General features: G+C 35.7%; 1 protein-coding gene across 1 annotated transcript in view; it reads left to right on the top strand.

The window, feature by feature from the left end:
* The first annotated feature begins 6869 nt into the window (after positions 1 to 6869).
* The window catches only part of GABRG1 (gamma-aminobutyric acid type A receptor subunit gamma1), a 54513-nt gene continuing 42953 nt past the window's right edge, over positions 6870 to 18429 (top strand). The window contains exon 1 of the mRNA XM_037151869.2: positions 6870 to 6973. Within this exon, the coding sequence (XP_037007764.1) occupies positions 6870 to 6973 (104 nt within the window). The remainder of the gene's footprint in view (positions 6974 to 18429) is intronic.

Here is an 18429-nt window from a genome sequence, read left to right as displayed (position 1 = left end):
ATTAGGTATAGTATAGAAAAAGAAAAAAGATAAAATCTATCATTACCAAGGACTCACAGTTTAGATAAAAGACAACATTAAACAGATTTTAAAAATTTGTTTTCAAGAATGAAAATATGTATAATTTATATTATAGAAAGGTCAATAGAATGCAAGTTTCTGTTTTATTATGGTTTATCTTTAATATATAAGAGAGTACCTGAAACCCCAGTAGTCAGTGACTATTTCTTGAATTAAGCAAATGAGTGATTTATAAAACATAGCACTTGTCAGAAAGGAAAACAAAATACTGAGTGCTGTTAAATGACATAATTAAGTACTTAACTGGATCAGGGGAATTGGGGCTTCTTTGAAAATGTGTCATTGAAGCTGAGACTAAAAGGGGACATGCATGTAGCCAAATCAAAGATGAAGGGTGAGACGGAGTGATCTAGGTACAGGGAGACCATCTGAAAAACCTGTACCAATGAGTCACAGCCATGAAAGAACTGAATGAAGGTTACTGTGGTTGAAATACATCTAGGGAAAGAAAGAGCTGAAAGGTGGAGCAGGGTTGAGGGTGGGACAGGGGCCAGAAGGTGGGGCGTGTCAAAGTCCATGATAATGTTACACTTTTGTCCTAAATAAATAGAAAATCACTGAATGGCTTAAGCAAAACATAAACAGATTTCCACTTTAAAAAAGACCATTGTAATATTCATATAAAGATTTTACTAGAGGTAGGCAACATTGAAATTGAAAGGTGTTATAGTAACCCAAGTAAGAAATGATGGCTGTTTTGATTAATTGGCAATAGAGGTAGAAAGTTGGATAATGGTAATAACATTAGTATCATTTAATAGTGTTAACTAAATAATTTACTATGTGTGAGGACCATACTAAGAGCTTTATATAAATCAACTAATTTAATTTCCAGTGACCATATGGGAATTAAGGTATTGCAAAGTAAGCTTCTTATCCTTACATAGTTATTAGTAAAGCATCCTGATGTTGGACCCAGGCCATCTTATTTATGAGTCCATGATCACTGAGATCTGTTTACATTGGGTATATTGGAGATAAGATTTGAAAATATTGAAAGGAGTTCATGATAGACTAGGTAACACATACATATTTAGTAAAATTCTAAGGTTCTGGTTTGACTAGCTGGCTGTATTTTATCTCTCTCTCTCTCTGTCTTTCTCTCTCTCAATATGTATATGAAGCCCAAGAGAAAATCCTGAACTGACACTACTATTTGAGGGACTATATTTCAGTTTTTAAAACAATATATATAGCTTGGGAAATAGATGAAGTCATACAATGTGAAAGTGTGATATAAAAAGAAAAGAAGTAGAATTGATATTTGAGAAATGCCAAAATGTTGGAGTCAGGTAGAGCAAGCTTGAAGAGAGGCCTAAAAAGAGTTTGCTAAAGATGCATGAGGAAATCCAGGAAAGCATGGTATCATAACCTTCAGGGGTGTTTTGAGAAAGAGGAGGTGGTCAAGTAGATTAAATGAAGATGAGAGATCATGCACAGTATGAGACATTTCTACTGGATTTGGCAATGTGGAGGCATTAGTGTTATGGGAGCACAAGTCAGACCACAAAGTTTGATGCATGATTGGAGGTTAAACAAGTAGGGGGGTGGTTATTAATTTATTAATAGGAGTGAATAATAGGCAAAGAAGACAGGGGGTAACATATACATAAAATATATGTATATTTTAATGTTATACATGAGCACAATTGCATGTTGGTGGAAAAATCAGCTAGAATGGGAAATGCAGGAGATACAAGAAAGAGTGCCATAACAAGTGGCAAAGAGTCATATTCATAAATTGTAACACAGAAACAAACAAACAAAAAGAATGGACTTAAGGTTAGAAGCTAGAGATTGATCCATTGCTACTTACCACCAAGGCCCAGTTTCTGTACCCTCTCTCTTGGCTACGCTCTAGAGGCCAAGTACAAGATTAAGGAGACTGATGAAAAAGAGTGGGCATGATCCTTCAGTCTTGAAATCTTTTTGTTCTGGCCCTTTCTTCTGTTTAAAGTAAGTAATAATTTGATTTCACAAACTGAGGTGCCTATGTTTGTTAATTTTGATCATGACAACCTGAAAATAGGACAAATAATTAATTTCTATGGCCTGATGGAAAAGAATAAGTCAAGCAACAGGATCTAAATTTTGTTTATTTAGAGATAGGCACTTGAAACCTATATTGTTGAAAAAGACCCTTTAATGGCTACAAAAATATATAAAAAGATTAAATCCATTCATGTATTTATTTATTCAATTATACAGTGAGTACTTATATATTCTACAAATATTTATGGAGTGACCATTACTTGCTAGAAACTGCTTTGGACAAAAGGGGTGACAGATTCAAATGAAATCCCTGCCTTCATGATGTTGTGTTCTAGGAAGAGAAAGGTATTAGTCAAATACATACATACTATCAAATATACATGAACTATAATAATATTAAAGGTATAATATACATGTACTATAATATTATCTATATACATATGTGTATATATGTCTATATACATATTATCTATATATACCAGGTCTATTAAAAACTATAAATTTTTAGTATATAAAATTTAAAAACACAGAACTGAGAGTTTGAGTAGAAATACAGGCAGTTTCCAAAAATGCTGGTATGTCCTATAATGTAAATACGAAGTGGTAGTTCTAAGTGGATAGAGGACTATACGCATCTATGATTTGGAAAGATTAAGAATAATGCCTGGTGACACATAATGAACACAATAAATTATTATGGTAAGATAGACCTATATCACAACCAGCATGCAGTGAGTAATCAATAAAAGTCTTTTGGGGAAAAAATAAAGTTACCCTAAGCTTAATCAGGAAGAAAGAAGAGGCTTGAAGTAGATGGAGAAGCAGTAAGGACTTGCTAAGCTGAGGGAGCAGAGGCACAAGACAATGCAGTGTTATAGTAGGAGATGAGTTTAGGAACCTGCAGTTGTCGGTTTGACTGAAGGATGGAGTTTGTGGCCTTGGGAAGAAAGGAGCACTGGGAGAGTAAGAACACGGCTCAAATGTCCTTTGCTCTGAGGTCAACGTGATCAGGATAATGTTGAGTGGGGATGAGAACACCAGTGTCCCCTAATTCCCTGCATCCTCCTATAAGACTGTACATTCTAGAAGTTACTATTCTGCTCCAGGTACTGTACTAAGGGTTAGGGTGAATAAATTATATTAGAAACGTCCTCTGAATGAGTTAATAACAATGGTAACTAACACTTTTTGAGTAATTTTCTATTACACATGTCTGTTTTAAGTGATCTCCGTGTATTATCCGGTTAATTCTTAAAACAACTCTAGAAACTAAATACAATTCTCATTCTTTTTATAGATCAAGACACTGAGGAACAAAGTGGTGAATCTTTTCATTATTATGTTTCTAATGTCAGGCATATTGTCTGACACCAGGTTTTCTTCGTTAATATTCTGAATGAATAAATTAACGATGGACTGATGAATCATGTCAAAATCCAAGTTCGCTGGGGCCAGGACAGCACGTTCATAATCAGGTCACAGTCTCCCTGGTCATTGTATGAGATGAGTATAAGACAATAGTTCTCAAACTTTCTGAGGATGATAATCAGCAGAAATTCTTGCTAAAAATTCTAATCTGTTAGATCTGGAGAGAAGTCCCCAACTTTGAATTTTTAGTAGGGTACCCCCAGCATTTTGTTTTAAGGTGACACCTGAGTAAAGGTTAAAGAAAAAAAGAATATTGCTGTACACTATGAGTTGATAATCATTACAGCTAGATATAACACTGGTGGATGATGGTTATGGCTCAGCCTGTCAAAGGATGGAGGAGGTTAACAGTCAATGACAATATAAGGAAATCCTTAGCTACATCCGAATATGGCTACCCATTTAATTGCAAGGCTTCCCAACCCTGGTACTATTGACAGTTTGAACCCTATAATTTTTCTTGTGGGACAGCTGTCAATTGCATTTGATAATCTGGACCCCTCCCTAGATGCCAGTAGATTAGCCCACCCCCCAAAGTGTGACAACTGAAAGTTTCTTTTGATGTTGATAAATGTTGTCAAATTGCCTGTAGTTGGAATCCACTGCCACAGTGAAACAGAGGGAGCTTTCTCCAGTCCCTTCTTGATAAGCAACTTCTGGCCGTCTAAAGCTGGACAGTGTGAAGCACCAGAACTCTTTTCCTATGAGTGTTCCTCTATGAGACACTATGGTTTGTTTGCTGTGCTGACTACCTTCTTGGCTTTTTCCAGAACTCATATGTCACCCTTCTTCCCCCCACTCTCACACAGCTGGTTTATTAAATCAAATGAGATAGGCTGTCAAGGTCAAGTACATGTGTGATATAGCAAATCATCATTCCTTCTTCAGGTTCCTGAGGGCTCCGATCCCTTTTACACAGTTTGCAAGGAATTATAATTAACTATGATGGCAGAATAAAAGTGCTTGAAAGAAAGAAATGAAATAAATTTGAAAATACTTCATAAAATTGGCAAAAAAACCCTAGATTTTTTTAAAAAGCAGGGAATTTTCCAGTATGAAAATTACTCCAGTTCCTCATCATTTACAGCAATTTTTAACTGGCGTGCCACAAACATTTTTAATATTTGTCAAACACATAATATTTGACTATTGAGACAGGGCATTGGCTTTTTTTCTCTTAGATTGTCAAAATAAACAATGATAACAGTCAACACAACAATAGCCATCTGGTGTGAATGACTCAAAACATATCTATTTTTTGTCCAATCAGCACGAAATATATCTTTTGGTGTGCCACACAATTTAGTAATTAATTTATGTGCGTTGTGAGATGAAAAGATTCAAAGTAGCTGGTTTACAAGAATAAACAGGCAACATGTAACTACCCAAGGTGGTATATCTTTCACCTTTCCTTTCCATTAATTCCCCTTAACTGTTTTCAGTATCTTTCAGTTACATATGAAAACAATAAGGGCAAAATCTTAGTATTTTTTGGTATGAGAACCATCAACTACTATTGTATAACACTGAACAGAATCATATTCCCCACAATATATAAGAAATCTTACCTAACTTTACCAAAATGCAAAGGGTAACTAGATAAGTATTTACTATTCACTTCATACTTCTAGTGAATTAATTCCTAGTTCACTGGCTAATCAGATTAGTGAATTAGTGTGTCCAACCAATGAAACAGTTAAATAGTTATCCAAATCGCATTCTTAATTGAAGCAGAAAAAATTAGAAAAAAAACTACCCAGATTTATATTGACATCAACTTTTAACTAAATTTATTCACCTCAAAATCAATTATAATGGACCTTTATTGTTATATAAATTATCTGGTATTAGCTACCTTGACTAACATGTTTTGTGGAAGAGAATAATGCTACCTAATTAACGTTTAGTAGAAGAATAACAAGGGGGTCAATACCTATTTTCAGAGTAGACTAAAAAAGATGCAGAGAGGGAAGAAAAGCCCAACATTGCACCATCTGTTATTCTGGGCAAGAAAATATCTGTAACCTTGTAACCACCGTCCAGTCCCTGTGAGTGATTTCAGAAGGTAGGATAGCAACAGTTAGTTACCTTACCTTCTTGCACAAACACTATTACTTCTGCCTTGAACAGTTTGCAGGGAGATAAATGCTCTCAGTTAACTACGCGGTAAATTGCAGTTCACCCTTGAATCTGGCCCATTACACGTGGTTGCGGGTGATTAATGAGAGCCCCGAAGACCCCAACCCTAGGCGTCATCGGTGGGAAGCGGCGACTTGGGAAGGCATAAAGGCAGAAGATGGCTCAGCAGAGCTAGCCCGTTTCCACCACCATCACTGTCTTTGCCTGCACAGTTGTTCGAGCTGCCAGAGGCTTTCTGGTTGCCATGGCAACTGTTGAGCTCTGCTGCAAACTCAAAGCAGAGCCTCTGAAGTTAGGTACCAAACACTGGAGCTCAACAAACGCACAGACAATCGGGGAGGGAGAAAAGAACAGGAATTACCAGTGTGCTCGGTCTACAACTCCTATGGCTCATAAGGCATTTTTAAAATTGGATTTTTATTGGTTTGTGAAATGAGACAGTTCTTGCCTGACATTATTCTTTAGTATCATCTTCTGGTACCCGGAGATCGGAGACTGCAAATCATCTCACCCATAAAGACAGGGAAAGGGAGATCGGAAACGCGATTATAGGAATGCACTGAGCACTCCCAATTCATTCATTCGGTTATATATTCACCATCTATCTTCTAAGAACCATTTTTTCCCGGCGTTGTGCCAGGTTCCGGGGCTGCAAAGAGAAATGAGACACCTCCTCACACTCAGAACGAATGATAATTAACAAAATTAACAAAACCTTTGAGAGCCTGGGGAAAACCAATTGGGCACTGCAATCTTCCCACGAGTCTCTGAAGACGAATTCAGAATCCAAACGCGGGAGATGAAGGAGGCAGAGGCCCCAAAATAGAGTCGGGCAGGAGAGAAGGCCGGGAGGAAGAGGGAGACCTCTATTCCCTAAGGAGGGAATCTGTCAAGGCCACCCAAACGTTTCCCAGAGGCTCCGAGGGAGAAGACGTTTGTTTTTCTTTTAGAAAGACCGAGCCCTTTTCCCTACTGGGCTTGATTTCTAGTAGGGGGAGACCCGCCCCTTGGGGCCATTGATTGGCCCATATGTTTTTTCCCGATAATTTATGCCAGCATCCGCCCGGTCCGATTGGCTCCCCTGCTCAATTCCGCGGGGAGTCGCATCCCACCTGGGCGGGAGGTGTATCGCCTTCCCACACTCTGGTACTCACACACCGGGCTGCGGCTGCGGCTGAGGTGGGAGGAAAAGTCCCGGCTTGGAGACTTGGGCAGAAAAAGCGATCCCGATGGGTCCTCGGAAAGCTCTTCTCTTCTCCCCTTTCCTCCTGTGGAGTCAAAGTAGAGGGGTGCGGCTCATGTTCTTGTTACTCACCCTGCACCTGGGAAACTGGTGAGTGAATGCACGGACTGGACACTACTCTTTGACATCTGCCCCCTCCCCTTCATTTCTCTTTCCTTCAAAAATCATTCGGAGTTAAGCAGTTTTCATCCCCCCAGGTTCACTTGTGATATTTTACCATCATTTTCTTTTCTGATTAAGTTTACTCATTTTCAGATAGAATGCAATGAACCTATGTGTGAAGCATTGGAGGGTAGTCCGGTTGTTTTGACTTGAAACACAGTCAAAACTAGTCCAGGCTCTTACTGGGGAGGAAGAGTAGAAATGGTTTTGATACTAAGTTTAGTAAATGAATGCCATTGATGAACTTCCTGATGATTCTTCATTTTAAAGAAAAAGTTATTTTAGAAACTAATAAGTTTCATATCATGGTATGTATGATGCTTTTCTAATGCTAATGTTGTTTTCCTTACCCCTCCCCCTTCTTTTTTTTTTTTGCTTTTCTGGAAAAAAAGTTTCATGTCAAGAAAAATTATAACTATAGCTAAAATCTATTGGGATCATATGTTATATTTGTGTTAGAAATAACAATGTGTATTTTATTAAGCCAAATTTCAATGATTTTTATTTTCATTGCCTGCCTAAAAATAAAAATTGGTAAAAATTGTATGGTGATATAAATGTTGTCTTGGCTCTCTGTGTGTGCATATTTGTGTGTGTGTGTGTGTGTGTGTGTGTGTGTGTGTGTGAGAGAGAGGGGGGGTTACCAACCCCAAGCCTCCAACTCCAAGCTCCCAATTTAACAGGAACAAGACTTGGCCTGCTTGGGTTGTAGTACCTTTCAATAAAACTTTTAAATCATGTTAAAAAATAAGTTGCTCAGGTATTGCATCTGGCTATATGATTTGCTGATGAACAAAGTTAAAATATGTTGATTAAGACATAGACACTGTAAAGGTCTTAGACATACTACTAATATTGTATAACTGTTATATTAAATATACATTTAAAGTGATATTATTGTATAATGTTTTTCTGCTTAGAATTCAAGAGTAAAATGCAATTGCTATGCAGATGGAAGCATACCTTTATAACTACTTGCATCATTGTTAAAATGAGTTATTATTATGATTCATTTAGTATATATTGAGTGAATATTTTCATTAATACCAACAGATAAAACAACCACATTTTCTCTCTGAAAATAGAGAATGAATTAAAATATGCTGAGTAATATTAGAAGTGACAGAAAATGTTTGACATCTAATGTTTTTTTTAAAGTATTACAGTTTTAGTTTATTTACCTTTTTCTATAGAAACTTAAATGTTCTGGGCACAAACATACTACTTGGTTAATTGTATATAAGTTGTTTCTTTGACTATATTATGGAAAAATTATAGAAGGGATTTTGAAAATATGTATCAGTGTTCTCAGGCATCTTCAAAATATTAGAAATGAATCAGTGTTCTCATAAATAAAAGCACATTTAGCCAGTGGTTTTCTGAAATAACCTGTATTCTCTCTTATTATTATAAGTGCAAGTTTCCTTTGCAAGCTAACAGACAAGTTGCTTACTAAAGGACGCAGAGAGTTGTTTTGTTTTAAACAGTATCTTTTGTTTTTGACAATACTTGCATTATGATTGTCACGACTGGTTCTAGAAAGCTCTTCAAGCTGCTCAGAATTTAAAAAGTCATCTGTTGCAGTGGACAGAGGTGGGTTCTGGCAGTCTGAAGATGACTTTGGGTGTCAAGAGTCCTGACCCCTGAAAGGTTTCTTCATCATGGAAATTAAAGGCAGTAGTAGGTCATCAATGACTGCTTCAACTCTTCACATGCAATGTGTGCAAGATCGGAACTGAAACATCAAATAACTCAACAATTGTTTCAGTGACTTTTCTTAGTAGTTTTCAAGAAGGAAGGTCTAACTGGAAATTCCATGTACTTTCTGTACCATTTGTATGAAGAAGTGAGACAGAAGAGGTGTGCAGTTCAAATCAACAAGTAATTCCTTTTATCATAGTACTATAGACAATCTGTACTATTCATTCTAGACAGTGGATCAAGACCTAAACAATAAAACTGTATGTTGTCATTATAATGAACTCTTAGGTCCTCAATTATGAGAATGTATTTCTTCACTTTTTAAAGGTAGTTACAGTATTTTGGTGAACTTTAAAAAATATTTAGTGGAAATGATGGATGTAAACATATAAATCAGCTATATTTCTATTTCTTCCCTTCTTCTTCTTTTGAGGAACCTTTTCAAAACCATAGATGGTTGTTTATAAGAATTGTGTTGTCTTATGCTTGTTTCTAAAGTAAATCATCAAAGTCATCTATTTTGAGATTCATCAAATTGGAAACTCTTATTTCTGATATCTCAGCAGAGACAAGAGCTTGTTTCCTCATTAGTTTCCATCAAGAGCACAAAGGAGAGACAGAATATTGATTTTTGTATTGCTGGGCTACGAAGACTGATCTCATTGTTGTAACTAATGCGAGGTCATAGCTTCTGTGTTTTGTTCTCCACAAGCCTCTATGGCATCTTGACAAGTTACTTACAATCTCTTAAGCTTGATTTGACTTATTTGTAATGTTGGGAAAAAATAAATTTTAATCAGTGTTCTAAAAGAGTTGAAAATTGTTTTGATATTTTAGCTTTTCCAAAAAGTGATTTATAATAAATTTTGGCGAAGAAGGTATATTTTGAAAGAGATCAAGAAAAATAATTTGATTTTTAAAACAATTTTATGAATTGGTAATATACAACATTCGATTGCCCAAATAAAAATATCCAAATACACTTGCTTCATAAAGTATATAATTTCAAGTAATTTCAGCAATATATTTTGTTGAGGGAGTTGTGAATGAATGGTTTTTGTTTTAGTCATTTAGGCTTTTGCTTAATTTTCTAATATATACTAATGATTACCATGCAAACATGAGGGCAAAATAGCTAAATATGATGTTATATGATAATTAAATATTCAAAAAAGCTGAGAGAAAATGATTTTAAAGGTAATTCAAATGCTATAATTCACAAATCCCTTGTGTATATAGTCTTTTAGGTATACCTGTATTAAAATGTTATAATTTACCTTGAGGCACAGGCTTTTAACTAAGCAATGAAAGAAAATGTTTGACATTTCATTCAAACAATGAATGGCTAATTTAATATTACATATTTATATTAAGATGGTTGAAATGTGGCTAAGAAAATAACAATGAAGATGTAGTCCCAAAGGAGAGGAGAAATAACAGGGTGGAAAATTGAACACATTACTGAATATTATCAATGTATGATATATCACTGCTGCAGGGTAATGGGGACAAGTGAGCACAAACTGAATATATTGACCTCAGGAGAATAATTCACATGTATGAATGGCACCAGTAGAGAATCCCAGATTTTATCATCAGATGTAACTTCTGGTTTCAGCTCTACCATTTTCTACCAGGCAAGTTTTTGAGGCAGAGAATTTCCATTTGTGAAAAATAAAAATGATATGTATCTTTCCATATTATTTCAAGATCAAGATAAAAACATTTATGGGAAAAATGTAGTACTGAAACTTGTAACTAAAAAGACATAATAGCAGATACTCTGTGGAATTACATTGATTCTAACATTATTTATCCTCTTTACAATGGTTTTAAGGACAATAAAGCAAAGTCATTGGATTCTTGTGCATTAATATCTTTTGGATTTGAGATTGATTATTCTTTTACAACAAACATTTATTGAATGCCTTCAAATGCTAGGTTTATGGTGTTGAATGGTTTAGACATGAGTACTGTATACCTGGAGCTTAACTCACTGCAAAGACCTTAATTTATATGGTAATCAAAATAAAGCATCTTATAGTTAAAATAAGGACATATACCTTTAGAACTTCAAAGGTAAACAGAAGAATCTAAAGTTTTAAGGATAGGGAAGCTGATGGAATAGATCTCAATCAAGAAAAAAGAAGGATAGAGTATTGAGATGTCTCGCAGTGCTGCCAGAAGACTATGGGCAAAATGTCCCCTAAATTCTAAAATCAACTGTCCAGCCTAGACGTTATACCTAGTAATGTCACAAAGCAAATACAAAGGGAGATAAAGCCTAAATACTATTGCTCTACCCATGTTACAACTGGGGAGACTGGAGCATCGTGATTTTTAGGAATTTACTAAAGATCATCTTGCTGGTAAGTGCCGAATCCAGCAGTGGATTCTAGTTCCAGGGCCAGAGTGTGCATTGTAAACCACCACACCTCTGAGATCACAAATGTAAGCCAAACCCAATAACATGACTATGGGTGAAGGAAGCAGGAAGGAAGGGAGGACAGACAGAGGGGAAAGGGAGGGAGGGGAGTGCAGCGGATAGAAGGACAGTAAGTGTAAAAACCTAGTGTGTACCTTTCACGTGATCTGAAATATATATAGTACAAGAATACTTATTTTGGTAAAAACTAACAAACTGGCATACTTGATCTCTGAAGATCACCATAAGATAAAGTGTTAAAAGCAAGAATTTTGGAATTTATGTTTCACTGAGGAATCAAATGGATATTTACTTTTAAAGGTGCTACGTAAAACCATAGTTGAATTTATTATGTCCATGGGAAAGAGATGAACCAGAGCCAATTAGCAAAAACTATGTGAAGGGGTTTTTCTTCTTCTTTTTTGAAAAATTTATTTAGTTATTTTTCAAGTACAGTTTTTTGTCTATTTCTCCCATCCCAGCCTCCCCCGCCCCGTGCTCCCCACCTCCCTCCCATTTCCACCCCCTTAGTTTTCGTCCCTGTGTCCCTCCTATTTGTTCCTCCAAATCCCTCCCCCTTTTCCCCTTAAATTCCCTTCCCTCTCCCCTCAACAAAACAAACAAGCAAGCAGAAAAAAAAACAAAGACACTGAAATAGAGAACAAGGGGACAGCGACCAGAGGGGTTTTTCTTCTAATGCAAATGGTCTGTGACAAAATGAGGGATGCCTTGTCACCAGGCTTATTCAAGCAGAAGCCTGTTCTTGCACTCTGTGGGATGCCAATGACAATACATGGTATTTTCCTATTTTGAAATACCCCAGAACCTAATTCTATTAGTACTCAAATAGTTTCTCCAGCTGAAGCCCTGTGTTTCAGGAAATACAGCTATTGATTCATTCAGGAAACATTTATTGAGCATCAGCATTCATTTAGTGGCTACTAGGTGTTATGTAGACATCTGAGACCTGGAGAAATAGTGGTATGAAATGCTTGCCCTGATAGTGTCTGTGCAATGTATATAAAACATATATGACAGTGTATCTGCTAGATGCACAGGACAAAGGGTTCAGGGTCCCTGCTCCCAGTGAACATAAACTCCAGAAGTTATGTTTATTGATGTAAACAAGACAATAAAATGACATAATTTCTACTCAGAATTCTCCATAAGCTATAGTGGAGATACCCAGGAGGCAACTCTGGGAAAAGTTTGAATTTTCTCAGCTTTCTTGGGGTAAGTTTGAGTCACTGTTAGTGAATAATAGGGAGATAAAGTGGTACCACTGCTATTATGTGACCCAAGGCATGGACTCAAAATTTGGTAGGCCTTTTGAAAACAATTACCTATATCTTCTCAAAGATTCTTTACTCTGGTCATCTAACATATGACATTAAAACTGTACCATACTATTAAAGGCTAAAGAATTACAATTAATGGTGAACTTCTGGACTTTAATGAGCCCAGATACAGTAATAATTGTCCATCCTTTCCTCCCAGGTACAGTGTCTATAAAGATTTAACACTTCTCTTTATTTTTAGACAAATATATTAAGTAACAAATATATGAGCAACAGTAGTCGAGATTGGTCTAGGCAGTAGATATATAGAAGTAAAGTTAACCTGGACCATGAGTTCCAATTTGTAGCTGACTGAGCAGATCAGAAAGCTCATGATTAAAATATGATGGGTATTAAAAACAGTGGAGTAATTTTGAAGGTGTAATTGGCTCTATTAATCAATTTATCTATTGGGCAGCATCCCATCTAGTAACTAGAAAGTTGCTCTGAAGGGCTGTACAAAATGGAAGATTTTTGTAGAAAGAAGAGTGGGACTAGGGAAGTATTAACACAAGAAAAGAGTATTTTTTTACTGTTGTTCAAGTACTTTTTTCTGCCTCCCTCCCACCCTAGCCCAACACATATAATCTCACTTTTAACAGGAACCTAATGAACAAAACAAACAAACAAGCAAAATATAATCAAAGACACTGAAGTTGAGAACAGTCTGACAGTGACCAGAGGGGAGAGGGGAGGGAATTTCAGGGGAAAAGGATGAAGGGTTTGCAAGAACAAGTATAAAGAAAAGAGAGTTTTATTTGTAGACCAAGGCATGTTTTTTGTGGCGTGGAGAACATAGAGGTTTTATCCTGTAGATTGCCTCTACTTTCTTGTGGGGATGATAAGGGGCCACTTGGCAGATTGCCTCATTGGTGTTGACTAGAAAATTCAGACTGGTTGATTAAGATTATATTTCAGGAAAAGGTTGAAATAGCATTAGTCCAGGGATTATACCTAGGTTTGATAAAATGGGCTTTAGCACAATGATGCCATTTTGAGCCTGTGGTTTTCTCTTTACTGTGGGTTTAATATAAATATTTTAACAGTGATCAGGATGTGATTTGGTTCTCCCAGTAGCTTCAAGTCTTCCAGAATCAAGGGCACTGGCCAAAGACTTAAATCTCTGGGCACAGTTCTAGAGCCATTACTTATGTCTGCACAATTTGTAAATTGCTTGCGTACAAGGGCATCATTCATGTATCAGTAATCCTAGATGTATTTAATTATCAGAATACCTTTCCAAAATATGTAATAACTGTCTTGAGTTACGAATTACTTGTTCCATAACATAACCATATTGACCAGCACCAAGTAGCTCTTTTGCTGGATTACATTTGTTTTGCTCAGACATATATGTTCTACAAACTAACTTAATGCCCTGCGTAGGTGGCTAAAGAATGTGTATTTGTTTCTACCTTATCCTTAATAACAATTCTTTTTATTGTCGTTCTTTTATAGTTGTCCCAATTTTGCCACCTTCCTTTCCCCTGCCCCACCCCCCATAGTCAATCCTCACTCTGTTGTCATGTCTGTGGGTCATTTATACTTATTCTTAACGAGATCCTTCCCTGTCTTTCCTCCCTTACCCCCTCTCAACCCCTCCCTGTCCCTGTCTGTTCCTTGTTTCTATGCCTCTGATGCTATTTTGCTCATTTGTTTGTTTTGTTCTTTGGGTTCCTATTATAGGTGACATCATATGGTATTTGTATTTTGATTTTGTTTTTTTATGCTGTTACAATTGTTGCTGCATTTTCTTCCTCTCCTCACCTCTAGCAATCCCCACCCTTACCCCTCCCACAGCTAATTCCCATATTATTGTCTATGTCCATGCCTTGTTCATACATGTTCTTTGGTTAAACCCTTCACCATCTTTCATCGCTCTGTGGTTTTTAAAACACAGTAGCATCATCAGTAAACTGTGTTTTAAAAACTATTATATTAAGTAAGCTACAATAATTTAATTTTCTTACTAAGGGACTCATACTAAAGCTACTAATAATAGTTTTTATTTTTTATTTACTATCATTTTAACTGTAAACAGCAAGGTGAGCTTCAATATTATTTTCATGTATTCACTTATTCAGGGCTTATTTTTTTATTGTATACCTGCTATTTGTCAGACTCTGGTCTAGGTGACAATGATAAAACATTGACTGGCTTCAAGGAGCTTATAGAGGGCTGTAAATAAATAAGGCAGTCAGTCGAGATGCAATGTGATCACCATCCTGGAACAGGTATGCACTGAACAGATTGGAAACACATTGCAGAGAACTGCTTCTCACTTTTCCTGGATTGGCTGTCTTTTCCCTCCTCAATTTCCAGGTGTTCCTCTGTGTGTTAACTGATGGGTCCCCTATTCTCTTAACTCTGTTGCTTTTTCCACTTATTTTACTCACCTACCAAGTTTTATGAGTAATAAAAAGATTCCGAGTTGCAACCCTAGAAGGAAGTTTTCATAAAAAGGAATTCAGCAACTACAATATAAAGGCAAAAAGCAGATAACAAAATTTGTGTTTTTCTTAAATTTCTTATTTTACTTTTAGTTTCTCTGACTTCCAGGTCTAAAATCAGCTATAGTATAATAGCTGTAAGTATATACTATATATATACAAAGTATATACTCTTTGAAGGCTAGTGTTTACAGGGTTTGACATCAGGGTATGTTCTGCAGAGAAACAATGTAACAGGTATATATTCCTTTTCTGGAACTTGTCACTTACCTACTCTGCTTATAGAACCTGATGTGTATTAATAAACACAGTTTACCTCTTCATGAACTACAGATAACTGATAAGAACCAGCTTTGGAGTTTCATCTGCTTTCTCTGAGCAGATTAATAGAGGAGTCTTCCCCAGATGTCAGAACCAGGACATTCATTGTTACCTTTATAGTAACTATATTCAGGGTATCTATATAATTTATCATCCAAATTAAGTCACTTTGCCAGCAGTGAAGGAGGGTGCCATTAATATTTGCTCCAGGAAAACAGGTGTAAACCAGGCCATCCTGGGTAAAACTTGATGAATGTTTACCCTGTGTATAAAAAAATTGCTTACATGCATTGGGTGACTTGCTATGGGTTTGGTGCAAACTCAGGGCTGCTCCAGAGAGCTGGTGACGGGGCTGGCAGTCAGCCCTGTCCCACGCAGGCAGGAGGATCGAGTTGCTAACTTCCAGGACTGCTGCTATCGATTGCTTGGTAAGTTATAAAACTCTGCTTCTCTCTATAGAGGCTTGCTTTATTTATTTATTTATGTATTTATTTTAATGATTAGAAATTCATTTCAGAGCACTGTCTCATGGTATAAAGGGAAAAATAGACATTAATGTCAAATTAAGTCATTGTTGTGCATTTACATTACCAAATGATACAGAAAGGTTATAGTATACTGTGAATATACAGAAAAATAAATTTTGTATATCTCCGCTATTGTAGCACACTTAGTATATTTATTATTCTGTTTTCCCTGGAATCTTAGGTCAGTTTTTGCATCAGTTTTAGTAAAACTAAACTGTTGTATATTATTTTATATAACAGTAAATTATGAAGATAATTTTACATTTGATGCTTCATCATCATCAACTGAATGCATGTATCCATTGCATCATATGAATATATCATAGTTTACTTAAACAAGCTATTACTATGACTTTGAAATCTGGTTACCATAGGTAATACTGTGATAAACATCTTTATGACAGTTTTTTGTATCATTTGATTAGTTTTCTTCTTTGTGAGAAAATAAGATCATATAATTTTATTTATCTCTGTATTTTAGCACTTAGCACATATGTAGTACATAGTATTTTCTCCATAAATGCATTAAAGTATTACATTGAATATTGAACATGCACATTAGAAAATCTTTCTCATCAAAGGGGAGAGTGTGTGTGATTCCTGGAGATTATTATTTTAACCACTCAGAACTCCAAGGTAGAGACAAAGTATCCTACCCCTGCACAGTGCCAATGCATTTCAAAGTACTTACCAGACTTTTTGCCTGTATTTATGAGTTAGAAAAACTCTAAATCCAACCACCCTTCTTTGTTTAATAAAGATAAGATGAGGTGTGGAAAATTCAAAAGGAAGAGCAAAGCAAGTCCTCAAAGTAAATCAATATTGTCTTAAATCCTGGCTATATGATTTAATAGTGTATGTCCTGGGAATTCTGTAAAGTTATTTTTATCTATAAAATAGGAGTTTTACTATTTATTTGAAAGAATTACTTGGATTAAATGATAGAGCCTGTGGGAGGAACTTAGCACAAAGGTCCCGAAACAGGGGAGGCACTTGATGGTGCATTATAGGCACTCGGTGGGAATAACGATAAAACGTCAGTCTTTAAAATAAACGGTAAGGGCACACGTTCAAGAGTCTAATGTAGTAACACTAATGATGAAAGTATGTATATTCAAATTATTGAAAATGGGTCCTTAAGCATGAGTCTAGACATTCTCATAGTGTTATGAAAAATCATAATTCTTTTCCCCCAAAAAACATTCACTCACTCAACATAAGTAAATGTTACAAAAATCTTTCAGCCTATGAAAGACATTGAGATGTGGGATATGTCTTTCCCACATGAACTATTTCATTTAAAAATATGAACTATTTTTAAAATTCTGAGAAGTAATTTTAATAACTAAAATAATACCAATATGATATTCAAGGTAATTAATGAATAGTTTGAAGATAATATTAAAAGCTTGGAAGGAAGATATGGAAAAGTTTACTTTAAGATACATTTTCTCTGTTTTTGCCAACAATGAGGAAAGATAGCTTTGTAATATCACTGAGGTCAATTTTCATTACCTCTGACCTAGCTGGAAAAAGGGAATATAAATCACTATGAACATGTGGATTTTGGAATCCAAGGATGTTACTATTATAGAAAAATACAAATATGTAAAAGAAATCATACAACTGTACCAGTAGTATATACTTTTTGAAGTTAAATATGCACAACAATTAATATAAATGAGCTCTTCATTAAAATTCTGTTTACTAAGTGCACCCTAGTATTTTACATAGAAATAAAAATTGTACACTGTGCTAATAAAATAGCCTTAAATCTTAGTGGCTTACGACGCTGTTTATTTCTTGCTCAGACTGCATGTTGTAATGTGTCTGTCCATGTTATGTTCCCTCTGGAAGTGAGGTAAGGGAGCAGCTTCTGTTGGAGTATGGCTGGTCTTCTGACAGAAGGTCTCAAGCTACAGGATGAACCACGCACTGACATTAAAACTTCATCTCGGTAGTGACATGCATCCCATATTTTCCATTAGTCAAAGCAAATCACAGGGCCATGCAGAGTTCAGTGGGACAGGGATGTATAATCCTCTCAGGAAGGAGCATTTCAAGTCATATGTCTAAGTTAGAAGTGAGTGGAATGAAAAGCATAATTTTCTGACAGGCAGGAGAGGAGAATGGAAAATAAAATACACTCTATTATCTGTTGATAATACCTATCCACAGAATTATTGTGGAGATGAAATGAGGTAGCAAATACTGAAAAGGTTAAGTTTTATAATGTTGATTTATACTCATTAAGGATAAATAGGGTGGATATAACATTCTGGTAATCATTTTTTCAGTATATACATATATAAAATCATTGTTATATATTTGCCTTAAATTTAGGTGATTCTATATGTCAAATGCTAAATGGGAGATGAATTAGATAAGATGTTTAGGTCCAAAGAAAATAGACCTGAGTGGATAGTGTAGAAAGATTAAATAAAGAATGTAAACTTGTGTATTCATTACTGGAGAGAAGCCAATCTTTAAAATACAGTATATGTAAATACTGGGTTGGTCAAAAAGTCCATATTTTTTCCATAAAATAAAAAACACATTTTTCATTTTCACCAATAACTTTATTGATTTGGATATTTTGGGTATGTCTGCTATCTCTTGTGTG

Source organism: Artibeus jamaicensis, unplaced genomic scaffold (genome assembly GCF_021234435.1).
Source record: "Artibeus jamaicensis isolate MK-2021 breed Jamaican fruit bat unplaced genomic scaffold, CSHL_Jam_final contig_889, whole genome shotgun sequence".
NCBI lineage: Eukaryota > Metazoa > Chordata > Mammalia > Chiroptera > Phyllostomidae > Artibeus > Artibeus jamaicensis.
This window is presented reverse-complemented; position numbering and strand designations above follow the sequence as displayed.